General features: G+C 38.6%; 1 protein-coding gene and 1 long non-coding RNA gene across 4 annotated transcripts in view; one reads left to right on the top strand and one right to left on the bottom strand.

The window, feature by feature from the left end:
* Positions 1-15,162, bottom strand: part of ANK3 (ankyrin 3) — a 341,189-nt gene that overhangs the window by 128,306 nt on the left and 197,721 nt on the right. For 2 of the 3 annotated variants that reach the window (XM_039250506.1, XM_039250504.1), the window contains exons 18-23: positions 14,053-14,151; positions 6,139-6,237; positions 5,951-6,049; positions 5,324-5,419; positions 1,165-1,237; positions 940-1,002 (exon numbers count right to left, since the gene is read on the bottom strand). In XM_039250506.1, coding sequence (XP_039106437.1) covers positions 940-1,002; positions 1,165-1,237; positions 5,324-5,419; positions 5,951-6,049; positions 6,139-6,237; positions 14,053-14,151 — 529 coding nt within the window. The remainder of the gene's footprint in view (positions 1-939; positions 1,003-1,164; positions 1,238-5,323; positions 5,420-5,950; positions 6,050-6,138; positions 6,238-14,052; positions 14,152-15,162) is intronic. The other variant, XM_039250503.1, reaches the window with a different exon arrangement.
* Positions 1-15,162, top strand: part of LOC120244138 — a 54,068-nt gene that overhangs the window by 18,271 nt on the left and 20,635 nt on the right. The gene's annotated exons all lie outside the window — the stretch shown is intronic.

Raw genomic sequence — 15,162 nt, 5'->3', positions numbered from 1 at the left:
ATTTTAAATTACATCTGTGCAACTCAAAGTTGAAACCAATAATTAAAATAGGGAAAATTACCTAACCGCAGAGAAAGACTAAGACCATTGAGTCTGCTCTATGAGAAAAATCTATAAGAGATGGTAAATACCGGGAGCAAGAAGACAGATGCAGTTTGGGAGAGTCAAATGTTGCAAGAAAAAAACATAAATATAATATAAATTCTACTGTAAGTACACATTTCTTTATTCCAGTAAAACTGTTGAGTTTGCCATCTTTATAATACTTATACCCTGTAAAAATGCTACTTTTCCAATGCAATTTTTAAGTTATCATTAATTAATATATCTGTATGTCATGAGCTGGTCAAATGTATTGATTTTTAAATAAGGCAGAAAACAAGTAGTTTCTTTTAAGCAAATGAAGTATGACTACCAGCATTTATATATTGATCTCTTTCATGAAATCAATATTGAAAATTTATATTTTGAAAGCAGTTTTCTTCAGGTTGGGTTTTCATTATTAGTTCCAAAGCTGCTTTTACTATGAAGCTTAGAGTGAACTTTAAAATGGGCATTTAATCCCTTACCTATAAGATACCTTTTCTCACTTATTTAAAAAAATATTTTAGGTCTAAACATTAATCAGATTTTTCTCTTCTAGATTTTCAAATGTAAACAATATAAATCAGGTTTCTGCTCAATAGAAACAAAAAGAAAGAAAACAATTCACATAATTAGTGACAACTGAATTTTCAAGTTGGAAAATGGGTTCAAGGAGAGGGGCTTCAAAGAGACAAAGACACTAATACCAAATGCACATCTTTTAAATGATATGTAAATTAATAATAATAAGCTAAGTGAAAAGTTAGTAACTCAAGGAAGTGTTACATTTCAAAGATAGGAAATGGAAGATAAAGCTGGTAGTTAAATTTTATCACAGTAAAAAGTCACAAATACCTTCTTCAACATCTGAGATATATTCGCCATCACTGAGCATTTCAGGGGCGTTGGCTTTACGAACTGCATGATTTAAGTGAACAATGTAAGTGTGTGAATAATGTATACTCTTTATATACACATGAAAACACATGAACATTTCTAAAAACATTTTTCCAATAAATGTTCTTCAGGAAACAAATACAAAGTCACACTTCATTATGAACGCAAAGGTGGTTTTCATACCTTCATCATCAGACATATCAAGGACTTCATTCATCGTTTCTGGAACATTCATTTTGTGCTTCTCTATGATAGTCTAGAAACAAACAAACAAAAAAGCAGCCACTTTAGTGTTAGCGGACTGAACATTTTAACGACACTATTTCTTTCTAAATTAATCAGTTGATTTATTACAGGACTTATGTGCTAACTATTTTGAGACTCACACATATAAAATGACATCAAAATTGTCCCTTAGCATTAAGGTCCTCACCATATACACACTGTTAGGAACAAATACAAAGTGAAAGAATTCTAGTGGCAAAACAAACTGGCTTAAAAGATTTAGGTCCATAATAAGGCTGTTCGAAGGAAAAGAGAAAAGAGATATTGCTTCTCCTCATCTATTGTTACACTTTTTCATGGTCTGATGAACCTACCACCTCATTCTACTAAAAGTCTTGGCTGAAGATAAGCCCCATGAACAGCAAGCATTGTGTCGTTATTGTTGTACCATGCCAGCCGTTGATTTTTGTCTTGCCCTTCTATATGCACATTTTAATTCCTAACCTAAATACAAAACATTAAGATTGTATAAATTATGTAATGTGTGCAACTATGCCTTGCAGAAAATATCTTAGAGGTAATGCATTTGCAAGATCATTTTAACCTCCACACAATTTTAAAGAACTGTATATTACAGAGCAAAGGGCTTAGTGAATATTTTACTTGCTCTTTGATGAGTTTTTACCTATATAGATTACATCCATCCAAAGCCACTGACAACATAACTTGTTAAAAAATATTAGTGACTTAATGTTTTAGTTGAAAAACAAGTCCTCTTTTTATTCTGAGCATATGAAAGTCTAATAGAACAAGGGAAGATGCTTAAATAAGGCAACTGGAAAAAAAGCAAGGCTGTTAAAACTATGGTACATTTGTCACAATTACTGAACCAATACTCACATATTACTATTAATTAAACTCTAAATTTTATTCGTATTTCCTTAGATTTTACCAAAAGTCTCTTTTCTGTCTGAGGACCTGGCAGGACACCACATTATCTTTAGCTGGTAGCTCCCCTTATGCTCCTATGGCTGTGACAGTTTCTCAGACTTTCCTGGCTTTTAATGACCTTCACAGTTTAGAAGTGAGCTGGTCAGGTATTTTGTAGAATGTCCCTCAACTGGGATTTGTCTCATGTTTTTCTCATGATTGGATTGGGTCACATGTTCTGGGAAGGAAGACCACAGAGGTAAAGTGCCAATTTCATCACATTATGTCAAGGGTACATACGACCAACACGATTTACCAGTGTTGGTACTGGGCATGCGCGCCTGGCTGAGGCAGTGCTTGTAAAGTTACTCTGTTCCCCCTCCCCCTTCCCACACTGTTTTCTTTGGAGGGAAAACACTATGCTCAGCGACACTTAAGTTTAAGTCTCTTAACAGTTAAGAGAGTTATGTTTTACACCTTGCAGGAAAGTATTTTCATAAATTGTTTGAATTTTTTTTCCAGATTTGACACTTCTTCCCTATTTATTCAATCATTTATCTACATCAGTATCTATATTTATCTATATCAGTACCGACTCATGGATATTTACTTTATACTTTGCACTACACTCTGAGTCTGTCTGTCTGTCTGTCTGTCTCTCTCTCTCTTTGTATCTCTCTATCTGTCTTACATTGTTCCAGCTTTGGCCATTGGGAACTTTTTCAGTTGATTCCTGCATCCCTGTGACATAGCTCCATCATTGTGTATGTGTGTGTTTATTTACTTATTTGTGAGAGCAGACACTTCCTTACGCTTTGGCACCAGAAGACGTTCCAGACTCATCTTGTGTATTTCCTTCTCCAGATCTAGATTCAACCATTTCTCAAGAAGCCCTGAATCCCTTTACTACAGAATAGTATAGACACCAGTATCTGAGAGATAGGTGTGCTCTGTTCTTTGCTAATGAGAGAAACTGAATATTTTAAACAATGCAATTTAAATGCTTCATTCATCTTTCGAACGTCAGCTTCTACTGACGTTCAGTTTTCTGGGTCCTAAGACAGTTTCTACCCTGCCATGACGGTAATGTAATTAACTGAAGCCATCTTTCTTAGACTTGCCACATCATACATTGTGCTTGTAGGGAAGATGAATCTTTTCTTTAAGTTTTTTGAAAAAACAGATGTCTGCTTATGGAGCTGATGGCTGCTGGGGCCTAGCAACTGGCTGTGCAAAGACCCGTCGACAGTGGAGGCTGCCCTGTGTTTAGTGAGCTTGAGATCACAGACTCTACCCTGAGCTGTGTCAGTCCTCACCTGTGCCAGGTTATATGCATCCGCTAAGGCAGAGTTGACAAGGTTTGTGTCTCAGCTTGAGATAAAGTCTCAAATACCACAATGCTGGACTAAGTCTTAGGGACAACAATGGACTCTTTCCTAACCTATGGGAGCACTTCATTTCATGGAAGCCTAATTCACTTCATTAGGCCAACTGGACTTTTCCTGTCAGTACGAGCCCTATCTTCTCTCTCTTGCAGAAATTACCAGTCAATTCAGCGGGTGATACTGAGAGCGATGGCCTGATTCTGATACTTGTTCTATCTTTCACTAGGAACCAGAGCCTTGAAACACTTTTCTTTCAGTAGATATCCTGAGGCTATAACTTTACGTACATTCTCCTGAAGCTACACCCAACATAGGGCTCGAACACTCAACCCAAGATGGAGAGTTACATGCTCTACTGACTGAGCCAGCCAGGTGCCCCTTCTGAAGCTTTTTTTGATATTAAAGAAACATTCTGAACTTTCCCAATGGGTGAGAAAGTTATTTACATTTGATAAATAAGATTTATATTTTTAACTATTACACACATTTCAATTCTCCAACACCGGAAAGGAAGTTCTATATACTTATTACAGTGACTTCAAATGTTTTATAGCATTATGACACTTAGCAATTATTTAATACTTTGTCCTTCTCCCTCTTTTTGTCACACCCTACAGAGAGCTAGATGGAATATTTCCAAGATTAAGGTTACTAAACATTATTTGTTTAAACTCCTTTTTCAAGTATTTAATACCAGATTTTAAGATCATGAAATACTGAAGAGGTATAGAAAAGCAATATGTGGTAATTTATCTCTATACAAACTATATCTTAAAGTTAGAAATATGCCCTGTTTGCTAACCATTGCTCTAGTCCATTGAAGTTACTGCTTTCTCTTTTGCAAATTACATAATTTCTCTCTTGTGATCAGCAGGCTTAGTATTTTAGTTTGTAAAGCCTGCATATAACTCAGCCCGCAGGTTGCTGCAGAGATCCTCAACCCCGCGTTCTTTTACGTGAAGCACTGTGTATACAAACTGTGTGCAGATGCTAACTATGCCTTTCTTCACATCGAAAGGTGGATGAGACAAGGAGGCAGAGCTGATAATTCCCAATGTTCCAGAGTCCTAAATTTACATTGTACGGAGCCAATCTCAGGCATGTGTGTTGAGTCATTAAGTCAGGAATAACTCCAATAAGCCTGTGATATGGTGCAATATCTGCTCTTGATTCCAAAGTTACCAAATCCTGATGCAGTTCAAAGGCTCCAGATGTTGTTAATAAGAAATGACTTATCCCAGAGGCTGCAGCTTATAAAAACGTATCTGACGCAATAAGGCCTCCTGGTAAAGATTTATTTATAATTTTAATAAAACATCCTATTGTTTTTCCTATGAAAACTCTAATAGCTGACTGGAAGAGTAGTGAGGATAGTGGTAAAAATGGATCCTCTCCCTAATGTTTTATTTTTGCAACAATGTAAAAAGTGTTTTTACAATGATGGCAACGTATCCATTACCATTTATGAGTCATAACATTGTAAAGAACCAAGTTATCTTCAACTTCCCTACATTGCCAAAGAACAATGTGAAAATATTTCTGCCTTCACTTCATTAAAACTATTTTTACAGCAAAACAAATTAATACATACATTTAGCTTCACATGGAGCAAAAAACTCTATAGGTCCTAATGCATATTTTAAAAAGGTATTTTTAATATTTAGTTTCTCAATATCTGAAACGAGAATGACAGCATTTCGTAACATGGAACTTAGTCTGTAAATAGGGCAAAGTAAGTTCCTGGAAAATCTACAGCCTGAAAGCTGGCACTGAGGGGACGAGGTCCCGAATCTGTTACTTACAGTCGTGGTCATGGTTTCCTCAGTCACTACTTTCAGGGTGTCGACCACTGAGATGTAGCCAAGCCTCCGGGCAATGGCGAGGGCAGTGTTCCCATTCTGGCCAGAGGGAAACGAGGACAAAGAATTAACAAGTCATTCCCCGAGTCTCAGTGCCTGTGTGCGCCCACATGTTTCACCCATACTACACAGAAGACGAGTGTCTCATTGGTCCCACCCACTGTCACACACAAAACACTATTTCATTAGAGACATACCTTGCACAAAACCCACCTAACCTGTTCCCACTCACACAGCAGAGACCCGGCTGCTATACACGGGATCCAAGAGGCTTTCTAATGTTCTAAATCATCAAGAAAACAAGCATGTTTTTTATTTTATATATGTATTTCCTATGAGATGGCAATGGACTTGTAGTTTTTAAGTGTGAAAAACTAATCACATCTCTCTCTCGACGGGTCACAATATAGCTATTGTCCTTTGCCCTGAATTCCACTGAATGCTCTGTTTATACCTATAAATGAAAGTAAAACAGCAGCATTGGTGCCCAGTGAAACATGTAAGAAGATTCCAGCATCAAGGGTCATCTCCTTCCTCTTCCTTTAGCCTCCCTCTTCCCTTCCCCCTTACCACAGTGAGTTCATTGGGGGAAGCGTTGTTCTGAAGCAAGACATTTATTATATGCGTGTGTCCCTGCTGAGCTGCTTGATGTAACGGTGTATACCCATTCTGTAGAAGGAAGATGGAAGAAAGGACACTTACTTCCTTGGACACAGAAATCAATGACTTTGGTGGATACAAAGAAGAAAAGAGTTTACCTTTGTCTTGGCATTAACTTTTGCAGAATGCTGGAGCAGGAAATTAACAATCTTGATGTTTCCATAGTGGCAGCCCACATGGAGAGGTGTGTATCCCATCTGTAATTATATTTTTTAGAAAAGAAACCTCATAAGTATACTTTCAGTAACAGCTTTCCTAAATAGAAGCAAAAGTATTATTTAACCTGTCTTTTTGAGCTGGCAAAAAGTAAGTCCCCCGTATATATACATATATAACATGCCCTTAATATTTCTCAGTGCTAGTGTTAGGTATAAAAAATAGTACCAGGTCATATGTAAGTAGTTATGAACTTCCCAAAGGGCTCTCTCTTACATCAACTCAGTTTATTCTCACACCAACTTTTCAAGATAGAAAGCAAACATGGCAGTCGGCAGTCTGGATGGAGTAATTCAGTGGCTTCGTGGGGAGGGATAGGAAGAGTGTTCTGTGGACAGATGTGGACTGGGATTTACTGAGCACTCTATTCTCTAAAAGCATAAAATTGAGGTAGAAAAAAACAAGAAGTGGCTGAATGATAATGCCAGGCAGTGTATGAGTATCAGAATGCATGACAGAGATGGGAAGCACAGAACCACTAAAGTGGAAGAGACTGGTCTTCAGGAGGACTGAGACACATGAACTTGATCCAGGTGTATAAGCTGTGGCTCAAGTCTGCTGCCCAGCTAGCTAGAGTCCCATAATTTGAAAACAACTGATTTAGACAAAGCAATAAGTTGTTTCCCAAATTAATATCCTCTGACCGCTGAGGAACATAAGTCCTATCTATTAAAAATATATACTTTACATTTATATATGATTATATATGAATCATATATATGTGTGCGTATAACTATTTTTTAAAATAAGGATATCAGATATTTTTCTAGATGGCCGCATTGTAACAGCCACCACCATGCCATTTTTCAGTGCCCACAATTAATCTCTGTTTATGAGGACACTGGCAGCACCAGATCACCACAGGGAAAAGCACAGAGTTTTAAAAACCGTTCTCAATATGCACAGGAAGGGTGGGGGAAGATGGGAGTTCACGGTTTTAAGGGTCTGTATCTCATGTGCGATGCACTATTGTGTCTTTATGGTGACTCCATGCTACTGACCCAATGTCTGTATCCCCCCAAATTCATATGTTGAAACCCCAATCCCCAGCATGATGGTATTTGGAGATGCAGGCTTTGGGAGGTAATTAGGTCACAGGTAATTAGGTGGAGCCCTCAAAAATGGGATTAGTGCCCTTATAGGAAGAGGCAGGAGAGAGCTTGCCTCTTCTCTCTGCCCTCCATCACGTGAGGATACAAGCAGGTATGAGATAGCCCTCTGCAAACCAGCAATAGGTCCCTTACCAGATGAGGGATCTATTGGCACTTTAATCTTGGACTTCCCAACTGTCAGAACTGTGAGAAATGGAAGTTTGTCCACTCTACGGTATTCTTGTTATAGTGGCCCAAACTGACAAAGACATGCTGCAAATTGGTGTATTTGAATTTGAGAAGGGGAAGGCCAGGCCACGACTGACTGTGGAAGTTGAAGACATTTCACCAGGGATGTATTGCCCGAAAGAGCTTACTGTGGTCACATTCTGTCCCACAAACAACGCTGTCAGTGTTACCATACTGCCTGGACTCCCACTGATAAAGTTCACCATAACGACAGGTATAGATAGGAGTCTGCTGAACCCCAAAGCTGTTCCGGGCAAGATAAAGAAGATCCTGTGTTGCTGACCAGAACTGTCATACCTACTTTGGAGTGTCTTTCTCTTTCTTCCTTTCTTTTTTAAGTTTATTTTTAAGAGAGACAGAGACAGAGAGAAGAGACTGAAAATCCCAAACAGGCTCCATGCCATCAGCGCACAGCCCAATGTGGGGCTTCAATTCACAAACTGTGAGATCATGACCTGAACCTAAATCAAGAATCAAATGCTTGACTAAGCCACCCCGGTGCCCCTGCAGGCTTCTTTCTTGATGCTGAAGAACTCAAGATACTGCATTAGGAATAAGAATGCTGCTTAGTGTAGGAGGCATGGAAATAATTTTCTCCAATCAGTTCTTAGTACAATTAGCTGAACTGAAGTAACCCTTACTGGCGACTTTAGTGGTGAAGGATTTATCCCAAACTAAAAACATATATTTTAAAATATAAAATAGAAATATTTAAAAAATCTAAATATTAAGAAACTTTTCATGTTTTGAGTCAATATGCCTAAGCAATGATACAGCAGTTTCCAATGACTATTGTACTACATCTATTAATTAGAATTTTTAGGAAATTGAATCACTTCATTTATTTATTTTGAGAGCGAGAGCGAGAGCGAGAGAGCGCGCGCATGAGTGGGGGAAGGGCAGAGAGAGGGAGGGAGAAACATGGGGCTCAATCTTGCAAACTGAGATCATGACCTGAGCCAAAATCAAGAGTTGAATGCTTAACTGACTGAGCCACCCAGGTGCCCCGATTTTAAGTATTTTAATGTGCTATTTCTACTCACCCTCATAGCTTCTCATCCTACTTCTATAAAACCCTAAGTCATTGTGATGGGATATTAGGGCCTGTCTGATCTGGTCCCTCCTCTACACCACCTATGCATTAAATCTCTGAGCTTATTCCTCCCAATCTCTTACTTGTTTGTTATACTCTAAGACATTGGTCTTCTCAGTGTTTCACAGCATTTAAGTAGTGTATTAAAAATACATGTGCATAAATGAGAAGATTTAGTTTGCATTTAGAGAGAACAAATTGGGTCTCTTCCATTCATTGAGTCAGAAAATTCCCACATTCAATGGTACCTTACATAAACATGCTCAGAGGGACGTGATTTGAGAAATTATTTCCAACTAGCGGCAATCAGTTCTGAAAAAAACCGACTACTCTGTCTGGAATAGCTAAGAAATAATCCTAGTTCAGCTAACTGAGCAGTCTTTGCCTCTTTTTTCCACTGTTGTCTATTTATCCCATCATTACAAGTGGTAATTAAGCCTTCTCCTTTAGGCAGTACTGAGAGGTTGTATTTATATATGAAGAGCAAACAGGTGCAGATGGAGATTCTGGTGTTTTGGACTCATGATACCATAGCACCTTATTTTATTGAGTAGTAGTTAGGTGCACCCACTCAAACATGGTTTGGGGGAGGGGAGTAGGAAATCCACACTTAACTCCCAGCCTCCTAAAATCTGTGGTTCTTTATCTACAAGTCCATCCTTGGCCTTCCTTGGACTTGGCATAGTCTTCCTCAGTGAACAGCTACGACTACTCCTTGATTTTATTTATTTCAGGTAAAAAAATTTTTTTTCAATTTTTATGTGTCGACTATGTGAAAGACTATTGTCACATATTATACTAAATAATACTTGATAATATGGCAGATAAAGATCCATGGAAGACTGTAAGATATTTTCACAAATAGCTTTTTTAAAACATCATTGATCCTAGGTATTTGGTCTTCCATTCCTGAGAGACAGTGTGTGTGTGTGTGTGTGTGTGTGTGTGTGTGTGTGTGTGTGTGTGTGTGTGAGGGAGGGAGGGTGGGTGGGGGAGGGAGAGAGAGAGAGATAGAGAGAGAGAGAGAGAGGGAGAGAGAGAGAGAGAATCCCAAACAGGCTCTACACTTAACACAGATCCTGATGTGGGGCTTGATCCCATGATCCTGGGATCATGATCAGAGCCAAAATCAAGAGTTAGACACTCAAATGATAGCTATCGAGGTGTCCCGATAGTTTTTTAAGTATTTCTTAAATTTCTCTCTGGTTCATCAATATCCCATCTGCGCCTAGGCAGAGGCCTCCTTTATTCTCCATCTAGACCTCAGCAACAGCCTTCAAATCCTCCTGCTCCAAACTCCTGTGACCTACGCAGTCTTTGCACCGTCTCTTAGGCTCTTTCTAAACCAGATGTCTGATCTTATCACTCTTCTGTTTAAAACCTTCCATGGCTTCCCAGTGCAAACAGGGTAAAAAGCTGAACTTACTTAGCCTGGCACATTAAGACCCTCTCAAATCTTTGAAAATAATTTTTTTCATTATTTAAAGTTTTATTTTATTATTTATTATTTTTGAGAGAGAGAAAGAGAATGAATATGAACTGGGGAGGGACAGAGAGAGAGGGAGACACAGAATCTGAAGCAGGCTCCAGGCTCTGAGCTGTCAACACAGAGCTCAATGCGGGGCTTAAACTCATGAACCACAAGATCACGATCTGAGGCAAAGTCAGACGCTTAACCAACTGAGCCACACGGGCACCCCAAGCCCTCTGAAATCTTAATTTTCTAGTAGCATCTTGGGAAATGCCCCAGTTTTTTCTCATGTTTCTGTGATATTGACCCAGTTATAGCTCCCTCCTACATTCCTCACCTTTATTAAATAATTCAGTTAATTCCAATAGTTTTGAAATTTATTTATTTATATATGGGGTCAAATTCAGGCTTTGTACTAATTACCTATGTGACTTTGTACAAGTAATTACTTGTGTGTACCTCAGTTTCCTCATCTGTAAAACAGGAAGAGGGATACTAATTTCACCCACCTCCTAGGGTAGTTGTATGGATTAAACCAATTAATAAAGGGTAAAGCACTTAATACCTAACACAGAGAAGGTGGGCAATACATTTTATTATATTATTATTTATAATTATACTGTACATTGTTATATTATTACTATATTATTTTACTACTTTTACTATCATATATCTTCTTTTCTAGACTATAAAGAGAGCAAGGAATATATTGCCCTGTTAAGAACTTGGCAAGTAAGAGGTCTAAAAAAATGAATGTGAAATGAGCATCAAATAAATTTTTTCATTATTTTATTCACATTTAAAGAAATAGAATTTAACTATTAATTCTCAAAGTAGTACCCCTGATAATCAGTGTGTTTTGGGTGGTCTAAATAAAATGCTTCAGGAGATTATTCTTTCTAAAAGTGAAAGGAATAGCTTTATTTCAGCTTAACAACACAATATTAAACCCTGTGGCCAGCAGCACAATTTAGTCTCAACTGATTCAGTGGAGTTCAAATACAGAGCTGGGGATATAGAATGTCAGCAAACCAGTGGGAAGGCTGCAAAAAGTTGTTACCAGGATTTTCAGAGAATTTTTTGGCCATAAGAGTAAAGTTCTGTTGATGTTTTCATGATTACCATTTTTAAATTAAAGCCAATGAATCAGACGGTACCATACTTTCCACCAGTACGCTGCTTTGGGACATCATCTTCACCAATAAGAATTTGGAAGTTCATAGAATAAACTTCTTATTCACAAGATTAGAAAGCAAATCCCAACAACCTATCCCTCTGCACTTCTGCTCTACTCAGCTATAGGATGGTCACAGCCTCAGGGTTTTTTGGTGCTATGATCTTTGCTGAGAAGAAAAAGAAAGGGAAAAGAATTTGTAAGAGGCAGAGTGGTGCTTTTCAAAGTGCATCACTTGTAAAGGGCAGGAAAGGGAACATGCTTCATAAATATTATGCCAAGTACAGAAGTGACCATGACCTAAGTTGGGCTGGGTTAGGAGGAAACACTGGTAGAGGCCCAAGACCCATAGCCCAGGGGCCACATGTCCATGAAGGCTCATCACACCATGTCCTGCCTCCCAACTGCCCTGGAGAATCAATGCCACACTTCTTGACTGAGTTATGGTGTATGTCTTGGATGTGCAGGGGCAAAAACGTATGGAGAAACTTGACCCTGTCTGTGCCTCCTGGAATCTTTAATCTGTAAAGGAAGAGGTAGCCAAAAAAAGTGTTTAAGTCTGTGTTTGTGTGTGTAAATAAAACAACACATGATGAATATATTTAACATAAATAAAATAAAGATGGCAAGCTAAACTCAGTCTGATTCTTTTTTTAGAATTAAAAATATTTTTATTTTTTGAATGGAAAGTAGCAAGAAACCATTCAGGTGCTACCAGTGCCTTTAAGGATTTCTCTGTTAAATACTTTGCTACCTAGGAAAGCATTCAAGGCCAAGGACCATGAGATTTTTTAGAATGGAAGGGAAATAGAGTGAAGGGATTGCTGAGCAAGCTGGCTACCAAGTGAGGCATGGAGACCTCAAGGGCACAGAAATTTCAGAAAGGGAAGTGGAGGGGAGTTTGCCTATCTCCCAGTTCCACCTTGGGCTGTCCTGGCCAGGGACAATGATACTTGCTTTACTGCTTTAACACAGACAGGATCTTGCCTGGTCATATCTCTTTCAGCCAGCTTCTTTTTAATAGAACACAATATGGGTGGAGCAGCCATAGCCACAGAGGGCCGAACAATGTCCAAAGGGTGTAGTCTACTCAGGGCTGTTCCCTCTGTGCTTGCCTGGCAAATCCAGTCTGATTTCAATGTCTGAATATCACTTTATTATTAATATTTTTTTATGTTTTCAATTTGAGGGAGAGGGTGAGGGAGAGAGGCAGAGGGAGAGAGACAGAGAAAGAGATGGAGACAGAGAGAATCTTAAGCAGGCTCCATGCTTAATGCAGAGCCTGACCAGAAAGGGGGAGGGGGGTGTTGATCCCATGACCCCTGGGATCATGACTTGAACCAAAATCAAGAGTCAGGCTTAATCAACTGAGCTGCCCAGGTGTCCCTGAACTTCTTTTGACTTGGCTAATTCCTGGTGATACTTCTATATTTGTTAATATCTTCGGCATTTATCCATATATCTCAGAAGCTATCCATATTATATACAAAATGTTTGTATTCATGATTTTTCTTTTCTTTTCTTCTCTTTTTCTTTTCTTTTTTTTTTTTTTAGAGAGAAGAGCATATGTGCGAGAGTGGGGAAAGGGACAGAGAGAGAGAGGGAGAGAGAAATCCAAGCAGGCTCCATGCATAGTACAGAGCCCAATGCAGGGCTTGATCCCATGACCCTGGGATTATGATCTAAGTCAAAATAAAGACTCAGATGCTCAGCCAACTGAGACACCCAGGTGCCCCTGTATTCACAATATTTAATAAGCATTCATTTTTGTGTCAAAAATATGACATATAGAAAGAACAAGAGTTATATTTTAGAGTAGATAAAACAAATTTGCTGTGAAGAAGTAGCAAAACTAGGTGCCAAAGGAAAAAATGCTCAGAGAAATGGGATTAATATGAAGTTCTATGTCTGATGACACAAAACATCCATTTTTCTTATCTGAGTTTGAAATTGTGGAATTATAAGATATTATAGTGAGAGTGAGAGTGAGAGAGAGAGAGAGAGAGAGGGAGAGGCTAGTGACCACACATATCATGAGGATTTTAGCAAGCAAAGAATAATTAAGTGAAACTTATTTTATCCTTTTTTATAGATGATGTCTGAACAAAGTTAAAGGTCACAAATTACTGATAAATTTTTCCAAATTCATTTAAAAATTTTTTAATGTTTTTTTAAAATTTATTTCTGAGAGAGAGAGAGAGAGAGAGAGATAGCGTGAGCAGGGGAGGGTCAGAGAGAGAGGGAGACACAGAATCTGAAGCAGACTCCAGGCTCTGAGCTAGCTGTCAGCACAGAGCCCGACGCGGGGCTCAAACCCACGAACCGGGAGATCATGACCTGAGCCAGAGTCGGATGCTTAACCGACTAAGCCATCCAGGTAACCCGTCCAAATACATTTTTAAAGTCAGTTACAAAATCTAAAAAAGGTCCAAGATTTTACCCTTTGTCTTTGAAGGACTGATCGGTTATAACAAGGATCAATACTGTTAACATGGGTGGATATCTATAGGCAGCTGGGATAAAGTGCCCAGGTCACTAAAGATAAAAGCATCTAGGACACTGTAATGAGAGACTCTGGTGTCTCTTGCACAGATAGATGTTTGATGTGCTACGTATAAAAGATATGATGGAAAATTTGTTCTCCCCATACCAAATTATCCTTATTTCCCTAAAGGAGTCACCAAACAGTGACACTTTTTTTTTTTTCTTTTGGTATACCTTTGTCTGGGCATCCACATTTGCCCCTTGGTTTACGAGGACTTCAGCCACATTCACTCTGTCTTCTTGAGCAGCCAGGTGGAGAGGGGTCAGGCCACTCTGCAAAAGATTCAAAAAGATTCATTTTAGAGAAGGTAGCATAGCACACATGGCATGTATGAGCAACTATTTGTGAGTTCTAGGAGAATAAGCCTAGAATTCTTAAATTAAAAAAATTTTTAAATGTTTATCTTTGAGAGGCAGAGCATGAGTGGGGGAGGAGCAGAGAGAGAGGGAGACACAGAATCAGAAGCAGGCTCCAGGCTCTCAACGGTCAGCACAGAGCCCAATGCAGGGCTCGAATCCATGAACTGTGAGATAATGACCTGAACCAAAGTTGGGCACTCAACTGACTGAGCCGCCCAGATACCCAAGCCTAGAATTCTTATGTAAAAAAAAGAAAAATCTACAAAATATGCTTATATATTAGCACTGTGGCAACACTGTTATCTGCAGGCTTCACGAAAATTTCAAACATTCTCAGAAGTGGAGGGAATGGATTGAACTTTGTGTATTTGTCACAGACTCTATGATCTTCAAGGTTTTCCTACATTTGCTTCATCCAGCCCTGTCTCTTGTTCATTCTTTTTTTGTGGAAATATTTTAAGGCAAATCCCAGGTATTAAACCATTTTCCTACTACATACTTCAGTGTTCACTTTTTAAAACTAGAGGCTCTTTTAAAAAATGATATAAAATGATATAATGTCTGGGATTTGCCTTAAAATACTCCCACAAAGAAAAAAATTGTAAATGAATAAACAAAAACTTTTTTGTTGTTAATTTTAAATGAGTAAACAAAAAGCAGCATCAGGTCTGTTAATATAGAAAACAAACTGATTGTTGCCACAGAGAAGGGGTGATGAGAGATTGTGCAAAATGGATGAAAGGGAGTGGGAGACAAAGGCTTCCAGTTATGGAATGAATAAGTCATGGGAATAAAGGGCACAGCACATGGAATACAGTGAATAATACTGTAATAGTGTTGTGACAGGACAGATGTAGATGGTAGCTACACTTGTAGGGAACACAGCATAATGTATAAACTTGTCAAATCACCAAGCTGTACACC

The sequence above is a fragment of the Hyaena hyaena genome, unplaced genomic scaffold (assembly GCF_003009895.1).
Source record: "Hyaena hyaena isolate Hyena2069 unplaced genomic scaffold, ASM300989v1 scaffold_371, whole genome shotgun sequence".
Taxonomy (NCBI): Eukaryota; Metazoa; Chordata; class Mammalia; order Carnivora; family Hyaenidae; genus Hyaena; species Hyaena hyaena.
This window is presented reverse-complemented; position numbering and strand designations above follow the sequence as displayed.